The 21,375-nt window shown below is 32.0% G+C and overlaps 4 protein-coding genes across 13 annotated transcripts; 3 read left to right on the top strand and 1 right to left on the bottom strand.

Moving 5' to 3' along the window:
- Window positions 1-2,729, top strand: LOC134838064 (SET domain-containing protein SmydA-8). Its single transcript, XM_063853508.1, has 4 exons — window positions 1-166; window positions 274-356; window positions 413-873; window positions 1,513-2,729. Exons 1-4 carry the CDS (start codon window positions 115-117, stop codon window positions 2,615-2,617), a joined length of 1,701 nt encoding a protein of 566 aa, XP_063709578.1. The 5' UTR covers window positions 1-114; the 3' UTR covers window positions 2,618-2,729.
- Window positions 2,730-3,508: 779 nt separating this feature from the next.
- Window positions 3,509-9,441, bottom strand: LOC134836805 (serrate RNA effector molecule homolog). Of its 6 annotated transcripts, none has more exons than XM_063852036.1 (8): window positions 9,340-9,441; window positions 8,746-9,012; window positions 8,402-8,684; window positions 7,801-7,867; window positions 5,364-7,147; window positions 5,205-5,306; window positions 4,940-4,954; window positions 3,509-3,691 (listed from the first exon to the last, which is right to left on the bottom strand). In XM_063852036.1, exons 2-8 carry the CDS (start codon window positions 9,008-9,010, stop codon window positions 3,616-3,618), a joined length of 2,592 nt encoding a protein of 863 aa, XP_063708106.1. In that variant the 5' UTR covers window positions 9,011-9,012; window positions 9,340-9,441; the 3' UTR covers window positions 3,509-3,615. The 6 variants fall into 6 exon arrangements, 5 of the variants coding, with proteins under 5 accessions (XP_063708106.1, XP_063708107.1, XP_063708103.1 ...); XM_063852033.1 differs by lacking the exon at window positions 4,940-4,954 and adding an exon at window positions 3,822-3,995 and having other exon boundaries at window positions 3,553-3,691; XR_010162325.1 differs by lacking the exon at window positions 4,940-4,954 and adding an exon at window positions 3,750-3,995 and having other exon boundaries at window positions 3,556-3,691.
- A 1,285-nt stretch (window positions 9,442-10,726) lies between these two features.
- On the top strand, window positions 10,727-17,397 carry LOC134833144 (uncharacterized). 5 transcript variants are annotated; one of them, XM_063847390.1, is made up of 5 exons: window positions 10,736-10,867; window positions 11,665-11,736; window positions 15,230-15,406; window positions 15,488-16,576; window positions 17,228-17,397. In XM_063847390.1, exons 1-5 carry the CDS (start codon window positions 10,804-10,806, stop codon window positions 17,257-17,259), a joined length of 1,434 nt encoding a protein of 477 aa, XP_063703460.1. In that variant the 5' UTR covers window positions 10,736-10,803; the 3' UTR covers window positions 17,260-17,397. The 5 variants fall into 5 exon arrangements, with proteins under 5 accessions (XP_063703477.1, XP_063703460.1, XP_063703469.1 ...); XM_063847399.1 differs by lacking the exon at window positions 15,230-15,406; XM_063847374.1 differs by having other exon boundaries at window positions 15,230-16,576.
- A 293-nt stretch (window positions 17,398-17,690) lies between these two features.
- LOC134837365 (gustatory and odorant receptor 22-like) lies at window positions 17,691-19,794 on the top strand. The gene is made up of 4 exons (XM_063852736.1): window positions 17,691-18,081; window positions 18,138-18,510; window positions 19,106-19,616; window positions 19,678-19,794. The coding sequence occupies exons 1-4, from the start codon at window positions 17,691-17,693 to the stop codon at window positions 19,792-19,794; spliced, it is 1,392 nt and encodes a 463-aa protein (XP_063708806.1).
- The last annotated feature ends 1,581 nt before the right edge of the window (window positions 19,795-21,375 follow it).

Below are 21,375 nucleotides of genomic sequence, written 5' to 3'. Positions count from 1 at the left end.
TCGCCCCAGTTAGATCTTTCAAATCGCAATTAAGAGGAAATTTAAATTAAATTAAGCGAAAAATTATTTAAAAATATCTGGAAAACGAGGAAAAAAGTAAATTGAGACATCAAAATGACGGTTTGTGTTTTTTGTCAATCCACAGAGGCACAATTGACATGCTCAGGTAAGTTTAGTAAAAAAATATTTGTGACAGTAACTGCCTTTTGTGGTATTAATAGCTACTTACCTAACGATTTTTTCTTGATGATTCCTCATGTGACACTAAAAAAGGTTGCAAAACCGCGACTTATTGCTCTGCCGATCACCAAAAGAAGCATTGGAAGGATCACAAAGCTGAATGTCGTCCTTTTAAGGTAATTTTTTGTTAAATTTCCGTGACTTTTGCAAAATTTCAACAAATTTTCCGTAGATCTGCGAAGACAAACACCTCGGACGCCATTTAGTGGCAACGAGAGACATCCCCGCCGAATCTTTCATTTTGACGGAACTCCCGATGGTTGTCGGTCCCAAATGGAGTCTCGACGAGCATGATCGTGTCCTGCCAATTATTCCGTGTGTGGGATGTTTTAAGCCGGTGCCGATGTATGCACCAACGAGATGCGCCCAATGTAGCTGGCCCGCATGTCGAGACGATTGCGAGGGACTCACGGATGATCGTCTCCATGGATTGGAATGTGGCGTTTTGGCATTCGGAAAGTCGCCGTACAAGAATAAGGAGGAAGATCCAGAGGCTTATTTGGATTTTTATCGCAGTGACACACTTTTTGCGCTGAAATGCTTGATGTTGAAGGTTAAGAGACCGAAAAAGTGGGAAGCTTTGATGGAATTGGAAGCGCATGAGGCGGAACGGAAAAAGTCGCCTTATTACGAGTAAGTATTTAATTAATTTTTTAGGCTTTTCTGAATGAAACTCAAAAATAAATAAATTTAGATGCCTCATTTTTGAGTAGAAAAATTAAGTTAGACGAAAAAAATTTTGAAAAATATCAAATTATGTTTAAAATGATCGACATTTATGGTATTTTCAGCAATTTTTCTGAAATTTTTTTAATTTGTAATTTTATTTTTAATTTAATCTTTTTTTATTTTTAAAAAATTTTTCCTTAAAAAAATATTTAATGATTTTTTTTTTACAATTTTATAAAAAAAAAATCATGAGAATTTTTTTTTATGATTTTTTTTAAATAAATTTTTGTGTTCTAACATTAAAAATTTAAGAACATATCAAACAAAAAATTTTTCAAAGGAAACTCTAAAAAAAAATCTAAAATTTAAATTTTTTTCTAAAATCCTTCAAATATTGATTGAAAATTAAGTATTTTAGCCTTTATTTAGCCTTTTTTTAGGATTTTAGCTTATTTTTAAATTTATTTTTATTTATTACCAAATTTATTAATTTGAGAAATATTGATTTAGAAAAATCTTAGGCCTTATTTTTGAGTTTCATTTGGTACAATTTAAATAATTTTGAAAAATAAAAAAAATGTAAATTAATTAATTTTTTTTCAGAGATGCCAACGAACGCGTTGTAAAATACTTACAAAAGAATTTCCTGGACATCATCAAGATTTTCGAAGAAAAAACGGGCAGACACATGTTAACAGACGTCGATGCAAATTTACTGCAAAAAATCTGCGGCATCATCGAAGTCAACTCGATGTGCATCCCCCTGCCAACTGGTCAAGAATTATCTGGAATTTTCCCGACAGCGTGTTTGTTGGAGCACTCGTGCATTCCCAATTGCACCTACACCTTCAGCTACAGCGACGGCTTCAAAATTGTCGTCACCTCGGGTCGCGACATCAAAAAAGGCGAACATTTGTCGACTTCTTACACGCACACTTTGTGGGGAACTTTCGCTCGTCGCGATCATCTTCTCAACACGAAATACTTCAAATGTAAATGCGAACGTTGCAGCGACAAAACCGAGCTTGGCACGTATTTCAGTGCATTGAAGTGCTTCGGATCGGAAATGGCACGCTGCAATGGCATTCAACTCCCGATCGATCCGTTGGATGACAACACGGAATGGGGATGCGATAGTTGCCCAATCACGATAAAGACAGAACAAGTCCTTGGATTGATGGGACAAATGCAGGAAGAGGTCGACAACGTTATTTACAACAAAAATGCAAGTGTTCGCGAGACAGAAACGCTCATCGATAAATTGTCCCAGTTCTTGCATAAAAACCATTATCACATTTTCGCGTTGAAACACAGCTTAATTCAGCTCTACGGGCATCAAAAGGAATATTTGCCGGTGCAATTGAGCGATTCGACGTTGGAACGAAAAATTCACATGTGTCAAGAGTTGATGGAAGTTGTGAATAAATTGGATCCACAAAGCATTCGATTGGCATTGTACACCGCGATCATCCTTTATGAGCTCAGTTTTACCTTGATCGAGTTGGCACAACGCAGATTGAAGGCTACCGATGATCCAGAAGAAAAAATTAAGCATGCCAAGTTGCTGGATGAGGCAGAAAAGCATTTGAAACATGGATTGAAAATTTTGGCACATGAAGGTGACACGCCCGAAGGTGAAAAGACAATTAAGCAGTTCAAGGAATTGGACAGCAAGTTACAGGATATTCTTTCGGTCTCGGTGATCTAAAGCGAAATTTATTTATTTTTTATGTAAAGATGAAGGATTTATTTTGTTAGTAAAAAAAATCATTTACTCACCTTTTAAAAAATTAATAAAGTAATTTAATTTTCTGAAAAAATCATTCTTCGATATTTTTACATTCATTTTAATAAATTTAATTTTTTTAAAGATTTTTTGATTTAAAATCCAATTTTCTAAAAGAAAAAAATGAAGGTAATTTTTTTTGAAAATTAATTCATTAAATTTTAATTTATATAAATTTTTATTCTTCAGTTGTTTATTCTTTAAATCTTTAAATCTAAAATCAAATAAAATTAAAAATTTTATTAAAAATTTTAATTTTAAGGATTTTTGCAATTTTTCTAAATTTGATGACAATTATTTTTGTATTTCGTAATTTTTTATTCTTTTTCACTTGAAGTATTTTAAAATAAATTTCGAATCTTATTTAGAAAATTTTAAATAATTATTGAAATCAATAAAAAGGGCAAAAATAAAAAATTTGTATATAAAAATAATTTTTTAAATTTTGTTGGTAAAATTATTAAATTTTGTGAACTTATTTGTTCAAATTTTTATTTAAATTATTTTTCAAAATGAATTTAATTTATTATTTTTTTTTATATTTGAAGCTTAAGATTTTGAAAAAAAAATTTGACTGATGAGATTTGGAATTTTAAGTAAAAAAAGTTTTTGGATTAAAAAAATCATCTTTTGAAGCCTAATCTTGAATTTTTGCAATTTCTTAAAATTCTTAAAATTTTTGAGCCAAATTTTGAAAAGCTTAATTTTTTTTAGAGAAAATTAAATCATTTACGCCAAAATTAATTTCATGACACCTTATGAGAATTAGTGAAAAAAAAATCAATTTTTTTATCTAATGATATTTATGACTTTATTTGATAAGAGTGACAAACACAAAAAATACTTTGATTCTACACTGACGGGAAAGTAGTGACATTTAAAATTTTTTACATCGTTCTATTTAGTTTTTTTTTAACAATTTAGGCAAATTCCTCTGGTTCACGAGGAGCATCTAAATCACGATAATGAATGACTGGCCGATATTCGCCTCCACCCCTGAAATAAAACATGAAAAAATTAAAAAAAAAATTTTTTACAAAGAAAATTTCATTACAAAAAATCTAGTCAGGAAACTAATCGCATTCTTATTTTTGCATGACTTTATCGAAAAATTTTCATCATTTACCGAATAATTTTTTTTTTCTATCGTCCTTGTTTCGTAAATTTCTCAATTTGGGAATCCCAAAACTTTACAAGATCTTTTACTTTATAACGCGGCTTGTTGTCTTCGCTTGATTTCATACTAAGGTTAATTGGTATCGCAAGACCAGAATCGAGACTTTCGTTGAGTTCCGCGTTCCTATTTAGAGATAAGTTGGTTTTTTGAGAATGTTTTTGGTTAAATTTTCAGTTTTGGACATCACAAACATAAATTCACCGTTCCCAAAAATTGAAACAAAAACATTGATAAATTTCATTTTTCCTTTATTTCTCGTCAAAAAAAGAAGAGTTTTAAATTTAAAACAATTTAAAGTCAAAATCAGCATTTTTTTGAAATCCCATCTAAAAAGTCTGTCTTAGTCTACAATTTTTTTTTAGTTTTTTTGAATGAACGATCTTCATTCTGTTTATATGAATGAATCCTCAAAAGCCAACGAATCGAGATCATTGTACGGAACAATTTTGCGTCGCGTGTCCACCGGAGTCGCTACCGTTGGGGGAACGATAAACTCACTGCAAAAAGAAGGGAGACGGATGACGTTGAATAAAAATTTTGTTTTACGCATTTTTTTTTTTTTTTTTTTTTTTTGTTAATTTCATGCAAAAGAAAAAGAGTGGTTTAGTATCGAGAGAAGATATTGAACTGATAAGGCTGATACAAAAATCAAAAATGTTTTCGTTTTCAATCTACTTTATAACATTCAGTAAAATTTAATTTTTGAACTTTAAAGATTTTTAAAAATTAAAACAGATGAAAATTTTTTTACACAAAATTGATAATTTTTTTACAAAAAAATCCAAATATTTGAACTAATTTTAACGGAAATTTTTATCTTTTTTAAGCTAATTTGTTCAAAAATCAACGAAATTTGAACAATTTTTAACAAAATATTCAGAATTGAAAAATTTTCTGAATTTTCAGACACTCAATGTTAGAAAGCCCTCCTTAAAATTTCTCAAAATATTAATTTTTACGAAATCGAAAACATTTTTGATATTTGTATCGGCCTAAAATAATTTTTTTGGTCAAACCAGGTGTTGCCTTCACCATTTAACTTTGAAAATTTCGCGGGGAAAACTCACCTGGGTCGACGGGCGCTGGAAATAATAGGGGTAAAACTTATAGCGAACCTTACAAATACGAGTTTAACCCGGACCCCGCTTACTAAGGGCCGAAAATTAGAGATTTACTTGACAGTTACTTACCGCAAATTAATTTTAAGATTTTTTTCAAAGACACTTTTGGGCAAAAAATTGAATTTTTTTAAAAGAATCGCGAGTTTTTTGGCCGATTAGTAAGAAAGGTACAGAAAACCATGTTATAGTTAATTAAATTTTTGGTAATTACCTGCCACGGAATCCGCCTCGACCTCTGCCGCCGCCCATCATTGGAGCATAGCCACCGTATGGAGGCATGTATCCTGGCATGCCGTAGGGTGGGGGACGATAACTTAAATAAAAATCAATTTTTAGAGAAATTTCGTTAAATTTTAAGGAATAAACTTACGCATTGTGTACGGGAGCCTCTTGCGCCTTCTTTGTGTTTGCTGGATTTTCGGGCAATTGTGGTCTCTTGGCGTCTTTGAGATAATTGTTGTAATACTCAACCTCCTTCCGTACTTCCTCGACCTTTTCGGAGTGTTTGTTGAAAATGTGTTTGCGGATAAAATCGGGTCCCTTGAATTTCTTTCCGGATAACGGGCACAACCACTTGTCTTTGCCAAGTTCTTGGGAATTTGCTTTGATGAATTTCTCGACTTCGTTGTCGGCGTCTTTGGAACCCAAGCGTTTGAGCTCCTCTTCCTCAACTTCGACACTTTTTGCGAGGAATTGTTCCATTTTTTGCTCAAAATTACGCGTGTAGTCCTGGATTTCCGTTTGAGTGACCGGATTTTGTGGCGGAGGGCCACGCGCATGGATAATTCCACAACGATTCGGCATTTCATCCTCATACGGATACTCGCAGTGATTGTAAAAGTCCACGGAATGAACAATTCTCAAGTACAAAATGATCTTGTCGAGCACTTGAATCAACTCGTCGTCACGTTCAATCATTTCTCCTTCGCCGCCAGCTGCTTTGTTCTCATCTTTGCTCAAACCGAGCAATTCTTCTTCCTCAGCAGACCCTTCTTCGATGATGAAATCCGTGATATTTTGCAAAACTGGATTTCTCGTTTGGAATCCGAAGGTGTCGCCGTTTTTAAGGTTCTCCGTGGCGCCTTCTTCCAATTTCCACAAGTTTGCTTTTTCATCCAAATTATGCGCGATCTTGGCAGCCAACTTAATATCGCTTCGAATGATGTTCCGGTGAACGGTGATGCCGTTAACGGGACGCACACGACGACTCAAGTCACGATTGACAATAGCACCGAGTTCGCAATCGCGCAATCGAATATTGTTCAAATTCCAGCAAATTTCCTTAATGTTCACTTCACGTTGGAATGTTACCCAGCCACGACGGAACCAACGACGTTCAACGAGCGGATCGGCAATGGCGACACGCAAAAATCCGTTGTAACGCTTGCACATTGCTTCAACTTCGGCTTTTGTGACTGTCGGAGCGAGATTTCGCAAGAAAATCGAACTTGTTTTATGGAGTTCGCGAATTGGTTCTTTCGTGACGTCAGCATCCAGCTCGATAGTTTCGGGTTTTTTGTCTTCTGGCTCGTCAACAGCTGTTTTATCGAGCTCACCATCGTCTTTTTCACCGTCTTCTTTTTCGCTTTTTGGCGATGCGGGCGTTTTTTCTGCCATTTCGACGTCTTCTCCCTCTTCTTTCGGCGATTTTGGTGCGTCATTTTCGGTTTCGGGAGCTGCTTCGGGTTCAGCAGGTGTCTCAGTTTCTTCCATTTTTTCGTCGTTTCCGTTGTTTTCGGGTTGTTCGACTTGCTTTGGAGATTCCGGTGACTTTTCTTCCTCATTTTCCGAGTCAGAAGAGTCACTGGATGACGACGAGCCACTGCTGCTCGATCCCGATTCCGAACGTTGTCTTTTGCGTTTTTTCGCTTGTTTTTCGGCAGCGGGAGCTTCGGTCTTTTCTTCATTTGTACCATCTTCTTTCTTTTCGTCAGCTTTGGAAGCATCAGTTTTTGCTGCGGGAGCTTCAATTTGGGGCTTTGGAACTTCTGGGGGCTTTTGATCGAGTGCTTTAAGGTCTTCTTCCGTGCCACCTTCGAGTTTAATGACAACCGTATCGAGTAGGCGGATAAGTTGCTCCGATTGGGGCATATCCACGGGCGCTTTTGTGATAAGCCCTGCTTCGAGTAACTCGTTGAACACTTCAATGCGTTTCTGAAAATTAATAAAAAAATTAATTTATGAAAAAAAGTTTATGAAATTAAAATTTAATTATTTCAATTTTTGTCCCAATTTTTGTCAATATTTGAAAAAAGGAGAGAATTTTTTCTTAATTCTTTAAATTTAATTTTTTTTTGTACGCCAATTTTATACGATTTTTAGAAGTTAAACGTTTATTTTATACATTTTTTTAAATTTTAGCTCAAAATTGAAGAAAACTCAAGTTTTGTTTTTTTTAATTGCTAAATTTTTCAAATTTAAATTCTGGTCACGTGACTTGAACAATTTTTTAATTTAATTTCTTTTAAAAATAATGTCAATAGAGCAAATTTTTATCATTTTTTTTGTATATTTTTGGATTTTTCTTCACGTTTTTCGATCAAAAATGTATCTTTATTTATTAAAAATTCTATTTTTCGATATTTTTTTTAAACAAAATCGGATTTGTGACAAAAATTTAAATAATTATCTATTGAGAAAAGATTTTTTGTCTGATATCGAATGTTTATTAAAATTGAATCAAATATTCAAAATTAAACAGTTATCAATACCAATTTTTTCTATGCAGGTTCAACGATCCAACTACTACTTTTGACCATAATTGGATTTGTAATCATGCAAAAATTTTAAAAATTGCAGAAAATTACCTTCAAATATCCAACTTGCTCTTCCTTGCGTTTTGCCGACTCCTCTGGATGATACTTGATCTTGAACCTAATGACAGAAAACAGACAAAAACACTTGAATTAGAATTTATTTCAACTAAAATTCGCTTCCTGTGAGGGAAAAAAGATAAAAATTCTTGAAATTCTACAAAAAAACGGTGAAAAAAATTAACAAATATATGCAACCGTAGTTAACTGATGCAAAATTTGTATCTTACCTCTACAACGCGACTCTTTTTAGAATTTCTAATGTAAGATTTTTAGTCGTAGTGCATAATTTAATGGCAGGAGAAATATGCGTGATGGCATTGCTCGCCATCGCACAATATTTTTTGCATTGATCGCTTGCCTCATCAAGATACGCAAGAGAGAAGGGGGTTTGTGAATAAATACTGTTCGATTTTTAAAAGTTTTCGCGGCAAGACATGGAGGAGTGTTAATGAGGTTGTGTTTTTATGCTCAGATGAACTGCAGGAAAATTTTTAAACTTTAATTATTAAAACCTTATGAAAACCTGCGTTTACCTAATTTTTGGTCTTTTCACGAAATTAAGTAGAAATTAATAAAAATTAGGAAAACTTACCATTCCTCGTCTTTGTGCGCCACAAAGAACTCATTCAACTGCTGTCGACGGAAATCTAGTTTGTACTCGTTGTATTTGGCAATTGCGTCGGAATCGGAGATCGAATCGTCTTGCGTTACCAAAAATTGCTTCAATGTCATCATTGCTGGTTGTGTTTGGATGTCGCCAGCTAATGCGGGATTTGCCGCTTCTCGTGGATGAGCGACGGGCGGCATATGTCCAAATGCTGGTGCATGAGCATAGGGGTCATGTCCATATCCATAAAGTCCATAAGGATCGGGAGCTACAACAAAAAATTCGTTATTTTACGAAAATTTTCTCGAAAATTCTAAAAAAAATCTCACCATAACGCGGTCTTTCTTCCCAATCGCCACGCATTCTCTTCATCGGCGGGCCACTTCGTTCCGGCGGCGAATATGCTCGTTCGCGCGGCGGTCGATATTCCCGATAATCTTGTCTGCCCCGAGGTCTGTCTTGCCATTCGTCACGCCCTCCGGATCGTCGTTCGTCGGAGCGCCTGTCTGAGCGGTAGGAAGACTCGGTGCCGCCACGTTCTCCGCGGAATTTATCGCGACGCTTCCGATCGTATTCATCATCCGAGTCACCCATGTCTGCAAAAGACAAAAAACGAGGTCAATTACTTTAAAAGGTCAAAATTGCACTCAATGAGAGTGAAAGTTGGATAACCTCAAAATGCGTTTTCGCTTGAAATTTCTCACAAAAAGGGAATTTCCACCAGAAGCATCAATGAAAATGCGTGAAAAAATTATCAAACAAAAGTAAAACAAGCAAAAACATGAAAAAACTTGTGCTTGAACAATAAAAAGCGTACACGCCAGAATTTTTGATTGTAATTGTCCAAGCCAAATTTTTCATCGCTTTTTTTGTGAAAACTAACACATTTTGTGAGGAAATTTTATGTTGCAGACAAAACTTACCCTTAATTTTAAAGTTTTTCGCTGTTTTAGAGCTTGTCCGTTGTGTATTTACTGGCTATTTTTGACTAATTTTGCAGCTGCACAGCTTCACTGCAAAATCTGAATTGAATTAGCATGAAAGCGAAATGGTTGAATTAGCGGGCTTGTATAAAAAAATTGAATGAGGCGTTCAAAAATGTGAAATTTGTTCAAGTGTTCGTTCATAGATGGCGTTTTTCGTGCAATTTACGGAATAAAGAGGGAAAATTTGAATTTGGTCACGTGACTTCAAGAATTTTTATTAAAATTTCAAGAGTTTATGTGTTTTTAAAGCAAATTTTCCTCATTTTTATAAGATTTTAATTATATATTTTTTTTATGAATTTTCGTGGTTTTTAGTAAAAATTTTATAATTAAATTATTTAAATTTTAGGCAATAATTTTTAATTATTTTATTTTTTTTTTCATAGAATATTTAAAGAATAATTATAAAAAAAAATTGTAGATATAAAAAAGAAAAAAATATTTTTTGAAAAATTAAAAAAATAAAGTGTCTTAAATGATACAAAAAATAATTTACAGCAAATCAAATATTGAAATTTAAAAGTTGAGTCACGTGACCAAATTCGTAAAATTAAAAAAAAAATCAATTTTGATAAATTTAAATAAGAATCTTCATTAATTTTTATATGAAATTTAAAAATGTCGTAGACGTTTCAATAACTTAATGTCAAAAAACATTTTAAAAAAATACCATTAAAAATTTCGAAAGAGTTCAATTTAATTGCCTAAACATCATTGAAGATGTGTCGTTGCAACAACTTCACTTTTTTTATTTTTTTTTTTTTTTTTTTTTTTTGTATAAATTTAATGAAAACTGGAATTTTTGATTTTTTTTTCAATTAAAAAATTCTTCTTGACTGAATTATTTTTGAATATTTTAAATTTTTCTCTTGATTTTTTTTTCAATAAAATTTAAGAAATAAATAACAAAAAATAAAAATACAAAAAAATCTTTCCACACTTTTTTCAAATCGTGATCAACTGCAACACAAGTGCATCAATTACCGTCCACGAGCCACTCATCACTAAAATTTAACTATCAAACTCCATATAAGCAACTTTTCGTCTGATTTTCATTACCAACCTCTTGATTAATTGTCCCTAATTCGTGTGTTAATTAAAATCCAATTACTGCATGATGACAAAAATTCCCAAAACAAACAGTAGCTTCGTCGTCACATGTTACTTCATATCCATACGTTGCTCGATTCTCTCCTCCGACGAGCCACAACCAAACAAACGGTGTCTTGGAGAAAATTCTACATCATCCCCACCACCGACAATTAGCAACTTTACCTGCATTTCGCTATAAATGTGCCGTGTTTAAACAAAATCTGTTTAGTTTGTTGTGAGATTTTAAATTAAATAAACAATAAAAATTCAATATTTCAATTTTTGTGTGAAGAAAAAAAAAATTACAAGATGAGATTTTATCACATCGCGTTATTCGTAGTTGGAGTATCATCTGCTTGGGCAGACGTTGGAGGTGATTAATCATGTTTTTGTGACAAAATAAGAAAGAAGTGTGACCTTGAAATAGCCCTGTAGAAAGAAAGAAATGTCTTCCGCGTTGTTTCCGTTACATAAATATTCAAAAAAAAATTACATACCTTGCAATTGTAGCAAAAATAAATCGTGATCTCGCAAAAAAGTGACTTAATTTAATTTTTTTAACATTTAATGGTCATTGTCACCGCAATAGTACCACAAATTGGGAACCGGTTGCCCTCACTGATTGCAAAGCGATGTTATGTAGTGAAATAATTTCCTTGAATGGGAATAAAAAAATAAATAATTTAAAAGCAATAGCAAGTACGCGTGCGAACAAGGTGGTTCATTCGCGATTTATTGGTATTTTTGCACTTTAAAACATGCGTGGGGACATTATAGGACACTTTAAAAAATTTACGACGCACATGACATGACAAGTGAGAGATGACAAAGTATAAGGTCAAGGTATAAAAAAATAATTATGAGTCACTTACCTTTTTTTTTTTGAAATTCGAAACTTTTTTTTCGATGACGCTTGAATTTTAAGACCCATGTAAATGTAAAGCACCAACGGTTAATTTTATTTTGGGGAAACCCCAAATTAATTCCGTTTTATTAAATATTTTTGTCGATTCCCTTTTCTTCGTTTACGTCACGGCATCTTCACGTTTCTTGTAAAAAAAATAAAATTATTCAAGTTCAAGTTTGTTGGTCCATACGATTACCATTGAAATGCTAAACCAGCCAATTATCGTTTTCTTGCATATTTTTTTTTGATTTATTTACATCTAGAGCAATACAGAAGAGGTCGCATTGACGCTTATGTGTTTGCCTTGCCCGGAGCTGAAGATTCAAGTAGTCTCCGTAAGTTCAAAATTTTTGTGTTTTTTTGGAAACTCTTTCTAAATTTTCCTTGGTTTTTAATGAGCTCTTAACCCGTGTGTGATGCTTTCTCTTCTTCTAATTTTTCATTCATAAAATCATTCATTTTTTTGGGTTTTTTCCATCAAGCTTTGAAAGTTTATCAACCTACAAAGAACAAAAAGAATTCGGAAGACAATAAAAATGATTTTTATAACGGAAGAAATTTTTTGCGGCTAGAAGTCGGAATAGAATAAGATGCAATAAGACGCTTAAAAAATACAATTGGGCATGAGATTAGATTCGTACTTTTTTGAAAAAGTGTGTCAAAAGCAAGGCTCTTGTAAAAAATATAAGCAGTTAAGAGGCTTTAAGAACTCCCACTATTTAGTGACTATTTTTATTTGTATGAATATTGAATAGCAAACATACATAAATGAATTTTTAAATAAAAAGAGCTATAAAAGTCTCTTGTAGGGATTAAAAATCTAGGAAAAACATGAAAGTGATGACGCACGGAAAATTGAAAGATTAAAGATCATAAAGAATTTTATTTGTTGCAATTTATAAAAATATGAAGTAAGTCGTGAGAATTTTTGTGATAATAATTTAAATTATTAAGAAAAAATAAATAGATATAAAATATTTAAAAAATTAATTAAAAAAAATGAAATTAAAAATATTTTTAAAACATAATTTAAATTTATATTTTTTAATATTAAAAAAAAATAATTTAAATTAAAATATTAAAAAAAATAAATTCAATTTAAAATATTAAAAAATATTAATTAAAATTAAATTTAGAATATAAAAAATAAATTTAAAATTTATATTCTTTAAGTTTAATTAATAAACAAAGAAAACAAATTTTTATAAAAAAACGTCAAAAAAAACTGTAAAAATTTAATATTTTTAATTTCCTATACTATATTGCATTTTTTATTCTTAATTATTTTTTTTTAATTCATTATTTTTTTTAAGTAAAACAAATTAATTTTTTAATTAATTATACATTTTATTATTTTTTTTAAATTGTAGGTTACTTAAATTTCAAATTTATTAACAAAAAAAAAAAAAAAAAAAAAATTGGCAATTTTTTGTGACAAAATTCAAAAATTAAGCAACACATATGATCAAATATAAATTAAATTAAATTGAAACAAAGAAATCATTGTTGAAACATGTTTTTATACCAATAGCTTCTTATGACTTCTGACTTCATTTCAGACTTAAAATTCTTTGTTTCTTATTTAATCCTCAATTAAAACTTTGAACATGAAATATTTTGAGTTCCTTTACATTTATTAAATAAATTAAAATTAAACTGTCTGGACATCTTTGAATTTTCTACAAATCTGTTCAATGACACTTTTGATGTAATCATCAAAAAATTTACGCGTCTGATTAATAAGAAAAAAAATCTTTTTTGTGTCTTCGTTTTTTTTTTCTTTTTAAAAATATTAAATATACACATATCGATGACGTCTCATTTTTTACACACAAAAGAATAAGTCTTGTCTCCATTTCTCGATAAATAACAATAAAAATAAACTTACTTTAATTTTATCTCATGGCGAAGAATTTACGAAGCAGTGAAGTCAAATAAAGAATCTCGTTCTTCTAGATGAACATGAACAAAAAAAATCGTGTTTGCTACTCGTGTCATCGGAATAATAAACACGTAAATGAATGGTAATTATTTAAAAGCGGCATATTTACTGAGTAGTAAATAAAATAATTGAAAGTGAACCGGTTCAGGATGCTTCACTTACCGGCTTAGTAAGAATTTTTTTTTTTGACTTCCTTGATACCAAGAGAATAAAAATTGAATAAAACGTAATTCATAAAAAAAAATTCGTAGAAGAATAGATTTACGTCTCTCGATTGTCGTTTCATAGGCACATATGTGAGTTATAAAAAAAATTGTCATCTGTGATTAGATCATGCGAGTGCCTTATTGATCAAACATTCGAAAAAATAAATTGATCAAGAAGAGATGCTAAAATAAAGGTCTAATTTTTGTCCAAATATGGCAAAAAAAAGTTTTTATTCAATTATCGTCACTTTTAGATGTTTATCACTCTTTTGTTGTAACTATTTGTTTGCTTCTCATTAAAAAAAAATATTTACATCGCAGATAATTGTATTTAAATGAGACAAATCTTCCGTTTGTGTGTGGCGATATAATTACAAGGCGATAAAATATTCTTGGTTTTTTTTATTGAACGACGATAAATATGATCTCAATGAAGGTCTAGTCGTGTGAGTTATTGTTAATTAATTACATTTGACGTGCGCGATGCTTTGTGATATTAAAACAAAAGTTAGGGAAAAAAATTGAAATTGACGTGATTTATGATAAATATCAAGTATTTATATGAAGATTATAATCTTCATCGATCGTGGCTTTTATCTTATTAAAAAAAATCTTACGTTTCATTATCGACATCGGGATAGCTGATGGCGTCGGAAATATTTAATATGAAGTACAAGGCGTTTCCATCTACAATTAGAGACTTCAATTACTCGACAGTTTTCATTGTCAAGTCAAAAAATTGCAGAATTTTAAATTATTTTTTTTATTTTTTAAAAAATAATTTTAAAATTTTTAATAATAAAATTTAAAAAAAAATTAACTTTATAGCAAAAAAAAATAATATTTGTTGGCGAATATGATTCAAATTTGAATTCCCAAAAAGGAAAATAAAAAAAATAATAATTTTGGTCACGTAACCTAATTTTTTCGATATTAATTTTAAAATGGAATTTTTATGAAAGCAAGTTTTATTCGATTTTTGTATGATTTATTATTTTAAAAAATGTCATTTAGGTACATTTAATATTTTTCCCGATTTTTTTTTTTTTTTTTTGACATAAAATAAAAATATCAAAAATTTATTCACTAAATGGAACATAAGAAATTTCGCAAAAATTAAATTTTCGAGTTCTTAAAAACTTTTATTTTAAATGACAAATTTTGCATAAAAACTTGTTAAAATTTTTTAAAAATTGAAAATCTTTTAGGATTTTGATCTTGAAGGAAAATAATTTATATTTCAGAAATTTAATTTTTTCTACGAATTATTTAAAAATTAATTTTAAAAAATTTAAATAATAAAAATTTATTTTATTAAAAAATTCGTAGATTTATATTATTTAATTTTTTTTTTTAAATTTTTTAAAATAAATTTTTAAATAATTCGTAGAAAAAATTAAAACAATTCATGTAAATTTTTTCCGACTCGAGAATTTAAAAATATTCGAGTATCGAATTCCCGATTTTGGAGTCTCTTACTACAAACAAGTGTTCTGATTCATCATTCTACGATGATATTTCACTATTTTTACGTGTCATGTTTCTCTTCTCTTCTATTTTAAGTGTCATTTCACACCTACTCCTAACCCGATTTCAAGTGCAAATTCTTATTTCCGAGCATTCAATTCAGATTTAAACCAACAAAATTTTTTTCCCACACATCTCACACAATTTTAACAGTAAACAGTGCGAATGGTGTGTCGTCGCTACCAGTTTACGGCATGGGACATCTTGGCGGCGCACGTGACAGTCGACTTATACAAATTGCCGTAATACCGACGCCGGAAAAACAACGTGCCGCGATACGGGGACGCTCGATTGCCGACTTGAATGGCTTCGTGGAACACCAAAGACCGGGTGCGACGCCGACTTCACGCAAACAAAACTACCAATCGGAACCCCTGAACCTCAATGATAAAGATTTAATTTTATTTCCAGACCAGTTTGCGCGTTTGCAGCAACTTGGTGCTGCCAAAGACAGTTATGGCAATCCCGTGACGCCGTTTCCGTTGAGTAATGACGAGTTGAAACTTCGTGCGGGCAATTATAAGGTCGATAAACATGGATTTGTGATTCCCAGTTATGCGGATGGCATTACCGACATTCATGATCCACATTTGCCACGATTGAAGAAACCAAATTCGGATCTTTTGCCGCCTGTGGGAAGTAATGACAACATTTATTATCCGGGAGTGAGGGCACAAGAGCCAAAAACAGCCCCGCCAACGGATTCAACAGCCGAACAATCGTCAGATTTGTTGCAACCGCCAACGTTGCCGGTAATTCCCGATGTCGGAAGTCAACAAAACCCGTCTTTCATTGAAATTCCAAGTGATTCTCTCTTGCCGCCTTTGGAAACGAACGAATTTGAGTCGAGATACAATCAACCTGTCGACATCAACATCGTGCCACAAGAAAAAAACGAGCCTCAACCTGAAGTTTTTATTGTTCCTTTCAATCCAGCACCTTCCGCGCAACCAGCTATCAAACCCACATCTGCCACAGTCCAAAAATACACCGGCGGTTTCGGCTTTTCCAACCCCTCGAACACGATTCTCGCCCAAGCTGTTGACGAAAACAACAAATACACGGGTGGATTTATCGTGACGTCGAATCAACAAGCCCCGACACAAGTGCCTCAGTTATCAACGTCCTTGCAAACGCCTCATTTGACGACCAGCAGTGGTAATAAATACACCGGAGGCTTCCTCACGAACCAACAAGCGCCAACAGTTCCATCGCCGATTCCATCGAGACCCGCAGCGGATCGTTTTACGGGAAGTTTTGGACCAACTGCGAGTCTTCCGTTGCAAACAACTGCTTCAACGGGCAATAAATATACCGGGGGATTCGGTTATGCTCACGTTCAACCGTCACAACAACCACTTGTCGCGGCGCCAACTCAACAAGTGACGATACAGCAAGGGCAGTACAAGCAAGAGACGCCATCGCAAGTCGTTGTGCAGAAATATACGGGAGGATTTGGAGGTCCGCCGGGATTGTTGGTGCCTTTTGATCACATTCATAGTAAGTTTTTTATTTTTTTTTGAGTAAAAAAGCTCGAAATGAAACTCAAAAATTAAATCTGATGAAACATTTTGGAAGCCAAAATATAAAATGAAGAAAAAATTTTCAAATTTTGACAAAAATGATATATTTTTACGATTTTTTTAGCGGTTCTGAAAAACATAAAGGATCCAAAATTTAAGAAAATCCTATTTAATTTCAAAATATTTGAAAAAAAATTTTTTGTAGATAGTTTTAAAAAATTCTGAAAGTTTAATAAATTTTGCGCAGATAAGTTTATCGGAAATTTTATTCGCTAAGAAAAAAAAATAAAATTAAAATGACAGATGAAAGTTTGAGATTAATTTTAAATTTTTTTCCTAAAAAATCGTAAGAAAATTTCAATTTTTAATACTTTTTACGAAAATTACGAAATTTTTTAGATTAAAAAAAATAATCTGATTTTTTTACTTGAATTTTATTTTAAATTTATAAAAAAATTAAACAAAAGAAAAAAATTTTTATAGAAAAACTTTTAAAAAATTCTCATTCTACTTGAATTTTTATTTTATTCATGAAATTTTGTTAAAATAAAAATTTTAGACATAATTTTTGAGTTTCATTTGGAACGACCTTAGGATGTATTTTAATTTTTTTATTTTTCTTTAACAGCTTATTCCAGATTAGACACTGAGCAACAATAAAACGAGCCTGAAAGGACAGTGATAGTATTACTTTTTAATAATTTTTAAGTCGTTTCTAATTTAACAATTTTACTTTGGCCATTTAACATCAAAATTTAGACATTAGAACGTACTTTCTTGTGAGATAAATATTTAATTTAACAAAAAAAATATTTTTTTGTTCACTCAAAAAAGGCTTCTTTTTGTAATTTTTTTTATTTTTAGAGGTAAGTTCAACCGTTAAGTTAGAAATTCGAATGACAACTGAATGTCCTTTTTCCATTTTCATCGATTTTATGCCGTTTATTTGTTCAAAAGTCATGCAATCAGGTCTTTAACCGAAAAAAAATTAATTTCATGCAATATTTAAAACGAATTTTCATATAAATGTTAACATTTTTGTCTTTTGGCTTCAGTTATTCTTCAAATTTCATGAAAAAAGCACAAAAAAAATGAGTTTCAAGCAAAACAGTAGTGAAGAAGTTGCTGATACCGCCGAGCAGTTCAGCAACAAAGTGATGAATCCCCATCAACGTCGTCAGTTTGAGGATTACAACATCATGGTAGCGAAAAAGGAAAAGATCGAAAAGGAAGACAAAATGATCCATCACATCCACGTTCGAAACATGTGGTTAACGGCAAATCTGAAAGCCATCGATGCTTATGACTCTTTTTACAAAAACACGAAAGCTCTGTTGATTTTATTCCAAATTATGGGAGTTGTTCCGATCACGCGGGAGAAAAAGGGACGTTCACGAGATCGAACAAGTTTCTCTTACGCTTCAAAGGAGTCACTCTGGGCATATTTTCTTTATAGTTTTCAGACTGCGGTCGTTATTAGTGGTAAGATTTTTTATTAATTTTTGAAAAAATTCCAAATTTAAAAGAAAAATCGATAGTTGGTTATGCTCGCATCGACGAATTTGTCCAATCGACTGATCAAACGTTCGATGTCATCATTCATCGTGTGATTTTTATCACAATTTTGCTCGTACATTTCATTCTGCCCTTTGCTTCGTGGCGAAATGGCTCAAAAGTGGCTGAATTTAAGAATATGTGGACGAAATATCAGCAGAAACATGCTCGCGTTTGCGGAGAAAGAATTTATTTCGGTAAATTGAGCTTCATTACGTGGGGATTGTGCTTTTTATCATGGACTTTGGGCATCACTTTGGTACTGGCAGAGTACTTTTTGCAAACGGACTTTAAATTTTGGCATACTTTTGCTTATTATCACATTATAGCGACGTTAAATTGCTTCTGTGCTCTATGGTAATTAAAATTTTTATTTATTAGATCGCTCAAAATTTATTTAATTTTTTTTAACACAGTATTGGGAAAAAAGAAATGGAATTTTTGAATATTTTAGTAGTTTTGTGGTTTTTTTCGATGAAATTTCCAAAATTAAAAATTATTTTCTGAACATATTAAGTTAAAAAATTAAAATCATACTAAAAAAATTTATGTAATTTTGTAAAAAATAATTCAAAAGAAGAAAATCAATGTTAAAATATTAATTTCAGTACAAAACTATTTTTTTTTAATTTTAGTTTATAAAAATTATTAAAAATTTTATTCAAGAAGTCAGTATTTCGGTAAAAAAATTTTAAATTTTATGGCAATCTTGAATAAAATTTTTATAAACTAAAATTTTTAATAATTAATAATTTTATAAACTAAAATTTTTAATAATTTTTTAATCAAAATTTAAATTTTGAGAATTTCAGTACAAAATTAATTTTTTTTTAAATTTTTTGAAATTTTTATTTTTTTTTTAATATAAATATATTTTCAAAGAGGAAAAAAAAATAACTAAACCTTATAAAAATTTTTCCTATTTTTATTTTTTTTTTATTACAATTTTTAGGTACATCAACTGCACCGCCTTCAGTCTTGCCAGCGAAAAAGTAATTCGTCCCTTAGGACAGATTCTCCGTTCAAATGTGTCGCCATCCTCGCATCGCATTGCCGAATTCCGCAATTTATGGATCGATTTGAGTCAAATGATGCGTCAACTGGCACGTGTCAACTCCGACATCTACAGTCTATACCTCATCATGATCTTTTTTGTCACAATTATCGCCTCTTACGGCACTATCAGCGAAGTAATGGACCACGGATTCACTTTCAAAGAGCTCGGACTCCTCATGATCGCCTTTTATTGCATGGGAATTTTGTACATAATTTGCAACGAAGCACATTACGCGAATCTCAAGGTCGGCTACATGTTCCAGCAAATCCTGTTCAACGTAAATACCGTTGGATTGACACAAAATGCGAAGAAAGAGTTGGAAATGTTCATAATTGCCATTCAAAAAAATCCGCCGGTCATGAGTTTGAATGGATATTTAACGGTAGATCGGGGTCTTGTGTCATCGGTGAGTCATTTAAGGACTTTTAGATAAAAAATTTTCAAAATTTTGTATTTTTTCATTCCAGAGTATGACTTTTATCACAACTTACTTGATCGTTTTGATGCAATTTAAGATGTCGCTTATTCGACAAAATAATTTTGCTGCCCAAAGAGCCGCGACAGCAAATATAACTTTAACGTAGATTAAATTTAAAAGACTTTTTGCAACTTTGTTGCATGAAAACTGGCAAAAATAACTTTATTTTCTACAAAAATTCGTGAATACTCTCTAAAGACTCGTATTTTTTCTGGATTTCGGCATAGTACGAACGCACCACCCACCAAATGTATCCGTGATAGACTGCAATAAATAAAAATTCCATAAAAAAATACAGACAAACAGTAATCAATTAAAGTTTTATGAAAAGTTGCGACGAAGGAGTGGCCCGAAGAATTTTTTTTTCATTAACACATTTCATAAATTCAACGGCACGCATGAATAACTTACTGACAATCAGCATTTGTCGCGCTATGATTTGCGTGTCTTTGTCAGAATGGTGCCCGGTTGACACCTTTTCGAAAATGTAGAGCACAATGGACACGATGTGGATGAAGCTGAACACTAAAAAGGGCATCAAATGTCCTGGTTTTTCTCGAAATACGGCATAAAGTAGAAAAATTGAGAAAATTATCATCAAAGTATCCGAGCCCACTTTCAGCTTGAATGTCAAAGTTGCTAAATTAAAGGAAAAATGTTGATAAAAATTTTATTTTTGAGAAAAGAGGATTATTACCATGCGGATTGCCGGGATCATGAAGATTTTCGTACAAGAAAATTGAGATAATACTAAGGAGGCTTATCCAAATTTCAGTTATTGCGATTATAATGACGCCGTACTTCAAGGGGATTATGTAAAAGAATTTTTCTAACGGAGGAATACACATTTTGAGAAAAGTAAAATATTTTTTGTCACTCAAGGCCTACTAAAAAATTTCTTTTATGCGATTTTTGCAACTTTTCTCTCAAAGTTGAACGGAAAAAAACCTTCAAGGTCGTTTTTTCATGCAAATTCAGTTCAAATAGCATTAAAAACGTAACATAATAATGTCTAAGTATGTTAGTCATGCTGGTCAAATAACGACAAATGTTACATATTTGCCTAAAATAACTGAAATTTGATCATTTTTGAGCGTTTAGGAACGCGACACTACTTTGGTCAAACATAAATCGATGCGAATGTTTGCACATCTAACAATCTATGATCGTCTTAATGGTCCATCAGTGTCCTATTTACCCATTAAATACCGAAAAATGTGTCGTTTCATATAAAAAGTGCGAGTGCGAGACAATTAGGCATCAGTTCCTTCAACAATTTCAATCGAAAAAGTTCGGAAATTCATCAAAATGTGGATTATCAAGTCAATTTTGCCTATTTTCTTCCTTGCTGGAGTACTTGCCGATGTGTCTCACCTCAAAAAACATAACAAAGTAGAGAAAGTAGCTGTAACTGTCAGCACGAATGACTTACCAGCAGTTCCAAGTGTTGATCCGCTCGAGGCACCATCGAAACCTGTGGAAACGGCAACTCCTGTCGGTGCTGTCGAGCAATTTCCTGAAGCAACAACACGAAATTTGAATTTAATTAACGTCGATCCCGGGTTTAGTCGTCCCCAATTCCCCTTCGGACCTGGACTTGACTTGGCAGATCCCGTTTTTCTAGCAAATTTCGGCAATCGTCAATACAAATTCCGTTTCGTGGCATTGCCAGATAATGAATATTTGC

This window comes from Culicoides brevitarsis, chromosome 1 (assembly GCF_036172545.1).
Source record: "Culicoides brevitarsis isolate CSIRO-B50_1 chromosome 1, AGI_CSIRO_Cbre_v1, whole genome shotgun sequence".
Classification (NCBI taxonomy): Eukaryota; Metazoa; Arthropoda; class Insecta; order Diptera; family Ceratopogonidae; genus Culicoides; species Culicoides brevitarsis.
The sequence above is the reverse complement of the archived record's forward strand: the minus strand, read 5'-3'. Positions and strand labels throughout refer to the sequence as shown.

Bases quoted from the DNA above. Each gene is read 5' to 3' on its own strand.
- LOC134838064 (XM_063853508.1), top strand. From the start codon at position 115: ATGACGGTTTGTGTTTTTTGTCAATCCACAGAGGCACAATTGACATGC. The intron at 357-412 runs GTAATTTTTTGT...AATTTTCCGTAG, and splicing joins CTGAATGTCGTCCTTTTAAG to ATCTGCGAAGACAAACACCT. The intron at 874-1,512 runs GTAAGTATTTAA...ATTTTTTTTCAG, and splicing joins AAAAAGTCGCCTTATTACGA to AGATGCCAACGAACGCGTTG.
- LOC134836805 (XM_063852033.1), bottom strand. From the start codon at position 9,010: ATGGGTGACTCGGATGATGAATACGATCGGAAGCGTCGCGATAAATTC. The intron at 8,685-8,745 runs GTGAGATTTTTT...TTTTTGTTGTAG, and splicing joins GGAAGAAAGACCGCGTTATG to CTCCCGATCCTTATGGACTT. The intron at 3,996-5,204 runs GTAATTACCAAA...ATCTCTAAATAG, and splicing joins CGAGGCGGATTCCGTGGCAG to GAACGCGGAACTCAACGAAA.
- LOC134833144 (XM_063847374.1), top strand. From the start codon at position 10,804: ATGAGATTTTATCACATCGCGTTATTCGTAGTTGGAGTATCATCTGCT. The intron at 10,868-11,664 runs GTGATTAATCAT...ATTTACATCTAG, and splicing joins TGCTTGGGCAGACGTTGGAG to AGCAATACAGAAGAGGTCGC. The intron at 16,577-17,227 runs GTAAGTTTTTTA...TTTCTTTAACAG, and splicing joins GCCTTTTGATCACATTCATA to CTTATTCCAGATTAGACACT.
- LOC134837365 (XM_063852736.1), top strand. From the start codon at position 17,691: ATGAGTTTCAAGCAAAACAGTAGTGAAGAAGTTGCTGATACCGCCGAG. The intron at 18,082-18,137 runs GTAAGATTTTTT...AAAAATCGATAG, and splicing joins GACTGCGGTCGTTATTAGTG to TTGGTTATGCTCGCATCGAC. The intron at 19,617-19,677 runs GTGAGTCATTTA...TTTTCATTCCAG, and splicing joins ATCGGGGTCTTGTGTCATCG to AGTATGACTTTTATCACAAC.